Genomic DNA, 6,317 nt, shown 5'->3' with positions numbered 1-6,317 from the left:
TGAAAGCTACTATCTTCTGATAGTTAGTTAGTACCTAATTGGTTAGACAGCTGTTTAATTTTAAATGTCAAATTCAGGGGGAGAAATTAATTAAAATTTTGTATGTTTGAAAAATGTTTTTTTTAAAACTAACTTATTTTTGAACACTAGTTTTCAAAAAGTTAAATTTAACTGAGTGTTTGAAAAATTGGAAGTTTAAAAAATCCCACCAAATTTTTAAAACTTGATTTTAAAGTTGAAAATTATTACAAATTTATTTTTTAACATATGCTTGAAAACTAAACTTTCCAAACTTAGTTTGTATCAAATTAGCTTTAACAAATTTATTTTGGCTAAAATTTTACTTGGTTTTTTTTTTATGTTGCTTAAAAACTAGATTCAACTTAGTGTTTGAAAATTAGAATTTGAAAATTAGATTTTACCTTTTGAAAAGTAAATGTTACTCTAAGTTTGAAAAACTGATTTGAAAAATTTTACACGTTTGAAAAGTATATTAACTTTAAACTTGTACCTTTTAAAATTCATTATTGCAATTATTATCTCTGCAAATCGAAGTTTTTCATAACTTAGCTATTTTTCAAAAGCTAAAAAGTAAACTTTAAAGCAAATTTTTTTTTGTTTTAATCTAAGACTCCCCCAGGTCAACTTGACTATTTTTAACTTGGTTTTAAAAAGTGTACTTTTATCAGTATCTTTGAATTTTGAATCAAACTTATATATTTTCCAAAATTAGTTGTTTCTTAAATTTACAAATTTTACAATACCTCTACACTATGCTTGTTTACCACTGCCTATTTTTGATGAATGCCAAAGGGGGAGGGTTAGGTGGTTAAGTTAGCTAAACCAAATTGAAAACACCAAAACTAACTTTAAAAACCATGTACCTGTTTTATTTATTTTGCATCTTTCCACTAACTTAACCAGATTGTCATTCCATCAAAAAGTGGGAGATTGTTGGTGCGGGTAGCACTAACGGTCTAACCTAGGTTTTGATGAATGACAAATGGGTTAAGTTAGTTTTGTTGTTGTCTGACACTCTGATCGAGTGTGCAGGATAAGTCCAGACAGGTCGACGGGCTGACCGGATGTCTGGCACGAAGCCCAGCTAGGTCGATGGGCTGACCAGATAACTGGCACGAAGTCCAAGCGGGTCGACGGGCTGACCGGACGCTTAGGCACGAAGCCTAGCTAGGTCGACGGGCTGACCGGATAGCTGGCACGAAGTCCAGACGGGTCGACGACTGACCGGACGTCTGGCAGGTAAGTGAGGTAAATCACTGGAGGGGAGTGACTGCGAGGACGCGTTCCCAGGAAGGGAACATTAGGCGTCGATCCGGCTTAGATCCATTTCGGATATCTAAGTCGAGATCGTGACTAGATTCCGGTCTCGGAAAGACGGAATCTAAGTCATACTCTTTTCTTGTTAAATCATATTACTTTAGTTGTGCTAACAATCTGTTTTGCAGAATATATATTTGCCTCGGACTAACTCTATTTTGCAGGAAAGGAAGTTTCTGAAAATAAGAGGTCTGGGCGCCCGGAGGTCCGGGCGCCCGGAGGTCCGGGCGCCCGAAAGGGATCCGAGCGCCCGGAGGTGAATTTTATCCAGGACGTCGCACCAGGGCGCCCGGAAGGGATCAAGGCGCCCGGAGCAGCATATAAAAGAAGCCCCAGGGGTGGAGCTTCAAACACAACTGAGAACGCTTCGACTACTTGCTCTGCTGCTCTACGCTCCTGCGACGCCAACAAAGCCTCGACAAAGTGCTCCTTCTTCTTTGATTAATTTTCTTGTCGGTATCACTTTATTTCCATTAGCATTTCTGTACCTTAATTTGTAATAGTATTTCGAATTGCTAGTGAATTGCCCAACGAAAGTACTCAAGGAGTACGGGCCTTTGAGTAGGAGTCGTCACAGGCTCTGAACGAAGTAAAATCAATTGTGTTCATTTACTTTTCCGCTGTGTACTTTTACACTCGAGTTTTCGAATCGATATTCACCCCCCCCTCTATCGAACGATCACGGTCCTACAGATACGACAACGGTTTAAAACCGTTATGGTAGCTAATTTCAACAACAGAAATAAACCGTTGTAGTAGACTCTTTTTACAACAGATATAAACTGTTGTGGTAGATAATATTTACTCGTTTTGCTTTTTTTTATAACAGTTTTAATATATTTTACAACGGATAAAACCGTTGTCTTTTATCACTTTTTTCAAAAAAAAATAGTTGTGGTTTACATAGTTTTTACAACATTTTTAACTGTTGTCTTTAATGTTCATTAATACCAAACAACCAATCTTATTTTACTATAAGCAAACCACCAATACAAAACTAAATATTTACTACATTAAATCCAAAATAATATATAATTCATCTTGTAGCCACACATATACAAAAATATACAAAATGAGTTGTTACTCATCAAAATACACATGTTTTCCTTTACTGTTCTCCATATACATTAAATCACATGTTTTCCATTTGTTGTTCTCCATATGGCACGCTTTTAATTTACAAATTAGTAAGGCAAGCTACATGCTAACAAAGCTCACTTCTTGCATCAAAAAAACTCAAGCCTCACGAATTGCCCGACCTGCAAAAGAAAAATTCAACAAAACTTATAAAATTCCATAATTCCATATTATAGTCTACATGACAACATGAATTCTTGGAAAATAAGCAATACAAGGAAACAGACCATTTTATACTCAAAGTTGCATGTTTGAGGTGGTTATAGTCAAAATTACTATAAATATGACTACCAAAGAATAAGAGCAACTAAAAAACTACTTTTATCCAGTTAGGGAAAAAAATAGACAATTGCAAATTTTCCTCCTTCTCTTACGTTTTCAACTAATGACTGGTTTAAAGAGGATTTTTTGCAACTTCATCAAGTTTTACATTGACTCAAACTTATGACTACCCTTGAACATAATCTTTGAGTATCTATTTGTACATGTTGCAGAACTGTTAGCCACTGCTAGAAGAAATGGAGAAACTCTTCCAACTAATGTACTCCATGTGACTCAAGGAGCCTTATCGAAATATAGTTCTAATAATAATAATAATAAATCCTCTCTCAATCAGTTGCATTCATGAGTAACACATTGGAAGAGGAATATCAAGGTTGTGTCTGAAAGGAAAAGAACTCTGGTATTCACAAAATATAATTTAACCGTCAGTCCTTGCATAATGCAGAAACAACTAAATAAGCGTCATGTAACATCAAATGTTAGAATGAGGTATTGGGCAAAGGTATGTGTATAATTTATTTCATGGAACATCAAATGTAGAAACAGAGTTTTTTTCCTTCAACCAAACATTTAAAAAAAATGAAAATTTCCAAAGCATGACATAACTGCCCAAATCCGCGTTGGATATAGATACTTGGATAATGACACTCAAACAGTGACACTAAGAGTGAACAATCATTAATCCTATTGAACACATGTACAATTTGTAAAAATAGCCATGTCAGAGATTGTGATCATACTCATGTTGAACTATATCAAGTCCAAGTAACATAGACATGGAACAGTTGTAGCACTGACACCATATTCAACCACACAAGCTTTATCATACTAGAGATTTGAATGAACATTAGTTATCAAATTTCGTAAACAGTAAGTAGTAGAGTACTAGCCTTGTATGTTAAACTTGTTGAATGTACAATATCTCATAAGAAAGTTTACCTTTAATGTTATCACAATAATCACATCCAGAGAGAATACACAAATCAATGAACTGATCCATAGTGAGTCTTAGCTCTTCAAGAACCTAAAAAATAAGGATGAGAATAAATACAGTAATTCAATTAACAATAAGCAGAATAAATATACCTTTGAAATGTCAAATTCCATCACAGAGATTTTTTTGGAACTAGGATCCATTAAATGATGGAGAAACCTTGGTACCCCAAAAGTTAAAGTATCCATGTTTTCTGAGGCAACCGCAAACACCTAGAGATTGATAACAAACAAATACGTTTAGGATATTAAAGTTAAAAAAATAAAATAGAATGTGTTACATTGCATCATTTTACCTTGTCACTTTTGCAAAGAGCTGCGGATTGAGCTTCTACTTCACAGGGTGCCTTTAGATCAGAAAGATGAGTTTAGCTTCTAAAACTAGAGATACAATACTTGTATATTAAGCAATTGCATGCAGCTTTAGGAAATGTTTGCAAGAGAATGTAAAATTGTGTCATTGTTAGTTCAAATTCTTGTAGCAAGGATAAAGAATTCAATAAGTGAAAGTGGACTAGTTTACCTCAATAGTAGGCACACCCATTAGTCTTAAGAGACATTTACAATCTTCATTATGTTGCTTGGTTACCTATGAAAAAACTCTACAGTCATCTACTGGAATCAAATTCTTCAAGAAAGTAATTTGAAAGTTCAAAATATATTTAAAGAAACTCTATGTTACATATGAAGAAAACAGATAATCAGCATGCTAACTTTATATTGATTGCATCATAATCAATAAGATCCTCATGGTAATTTCCAATAAAATAGGAATATCAAAGATTACCTTGACAGTCCTTTTGCTGTACTTTTCAATTCCCTCCAAATCACCAGTCTGCAAACAACAAATGTAACCAAGACGGCAAAAGAAATTCTAGCACACTAAAGAGTCCCAATAAAGGTACTTGTTATACACAAGCAATGACCTCAATTGTTGTGTTCAGATCGTTAGTTGCATCTTTCCTCTTTAAATATCTAAAGAATAAAATAAGCTTAAAGATTATCATTATCTTGCAACAAAAAAAAAAGGAGGGGGACAATGACAAAACTGTAAAGATTAGCCTTTTGGCAAGTTCTTGTTTCTTCAGCTCTGGAGGTTGACCGTCAAATACATATCTGGCATAAAAAAGATGATAATAAAATATGGTGGCTGAATGATAAACAAAATGATATTTAGACATGCAAATGGACTTACACTGGTTTGATACCTGCTTCTAATAATCTAATAGTTCTATTGAACATCCCTTGCAAATGACTTATCGACCATATAAAATGTCAAGACTTAGAAGAAGAAATAAAAAAGTCCAACTCATGCATAGATTTTTCAATGAACTCTGCAAATTCTTTCCTAATTCCAGGAAGTCCTCGAGAATCACTATATGCACCTGATTGCTCGAAAGAAAGTTGAGATTCTTATCAGAATGACTAAAACAATATTTACTCATCAACATGAAAAAAATAACAAGGCCTGCAGATGATGTTTTGGGTTTGTTACATATAAAGATACAACTAAAAACTGGAATATGACACATATGTTATGAAAAGGCCAACATAAAAATTGCTTGGGTTACAAATGCACAAACAAGTACAGAATACATTTCTTTTCCAGATCACCGTTAACAAGAGGAAACAAGTTGCAAAGCAGTTTAGCTTGAGAAACAGACTGCATCAAAAAGGAAAAGGTTTAAGTAGACTGCGAGTTAAAAATTGTAGGAATATGTGAATACCTAAACCACCCAAATTCAATGAAAGATAATGTTTAGCTCTTGCAATGACATTTGCTGGGAATAAAAGCCCGACATTAGGGTCATCCAATAGAAATGGAGCTTGGCACAATGCTACCACCTGGAGAATAGTATAAGTAAAAAATTACACCATTAAAAAGAGAAATCTAATGGAAAATATCTCTTTATCTCAGGGAGCACAGAGAAGGAGAAATTGCTCCATGTACAAGGAATTTTTGACTTGTGAAGATGATTTTTTCTCACTGAGTTCCTTAAGTCAAGCAATAGAGAAGAATGATCAACACTTTGATACAAATAGTTTTTAAGAAAGAATAAAGAGAAAATGGAAACCTGACGGGGAAATGTTAATGGCTTCTATCCGAGAGCATGAGGGTTCCCGACATTTGTGAAAATAATCTGCAAACAACAAAAAAAAACCAATCTCATGGAAAGTAAGTCCAACTTGTATCTTGTTTCTTAAGAATAAATTGCAAGGGGAGTGCAGTATTATAACCTCAAATTTTAATCTCGCAAGTGGCATCCCAACAAGCTAACAATAAAAAGAATCAAAGGCATATGTGCACTTCATATCTTGATACAAGCAATAAAGCAAACATATACAGTGCTAAATAACCCAGGAAGATATCTTCAACCAGATAACAAGAATGGAAAAAAAAAACAATCAAAGTCAGATCTTTCAGGAATCGAAATAAGAGTCTCTTTCAATAAAATTTATTCTATTTAACTCAAATCATGTTGTGGCACAATCAACGAAAATTGTGTATGAGAAAGCATCATAACCTTCTTCCCCTCCTTCTGCAACTCCGAAGCCCGCAGGTAAAG

The 6,317-nt window shown here is 34.3% G+C and overlaps 1 protein-coding gene and 1 long non-coding RNA gene across 2 annotated transcripts; both read right to left on the bottom strand.

Annotated features, from left to right (window-relative positions):
• Window positions 1-2,574: 2,574 nt before the first annotated feature.
• LOC121999565 (flap endonuclease 1-A-like) lies at window positions 2,575-4,992 on the bottom strand. The gene is made up of 10 exons (XM_042554227.1): window positions 4,946-4,992; window positions 4,813-4,866; window positions 4,677-4,725; window positions 4,538-4,585; window positions 4,274-4,339; window positions 4,047-4,097; window positions 3,844-3,963; window positions 3,701-3,781; window positions 3,534-3,585; window positions 2,575-2,597 (listed from the first exon to the last, which is right to left on the bottom strand). Exons 1-10 carry the CDS (start codon window positions 4,990-4,992, stop codon window positions 2,575-2,577), a joined length of 591 nt encoding a protein of 196 aa, XP_042410161.1.
• A 507-nt stretch (window positions 4,993-5,499) lies between these two features.
• LOC122000307 lies at window positions 5,500-6,317 on the bottom strand. The gene is made up of 3 exons (XR_006117066.1): window positions 6,276-6,317; window positions 5,826-5,891; window positions 5,500-5,595 (listed from the first exon to the last, which is right to left on the bottom strand). It is a non-coding gene; the product is annotated as an uncharacterized LOC122000307 (long non-coding RNA).

The sequence above is a fragment of the Zingiber officinale genome, chromosome 7A (assembly GCF_018446385.1).
Source record: "Zingiber officinale cultivar Zhangliang chromosome 7A, Zo_v1.1, whole genome shotgun sequence".
In the NCBI taxonomy this organism is placed as follows: Eukaryota; Viridiplantae; Streptophyta; class Magnoliopsida; order Zingiberales; family Zingiberaceae; genus Zingiber; species Zingiber officinale.
The sequence above is the reverse complement of the archived record's forward strand: the minus strand, read 5'-3'. Positions and strand labels throughout refer to the sequence as shown.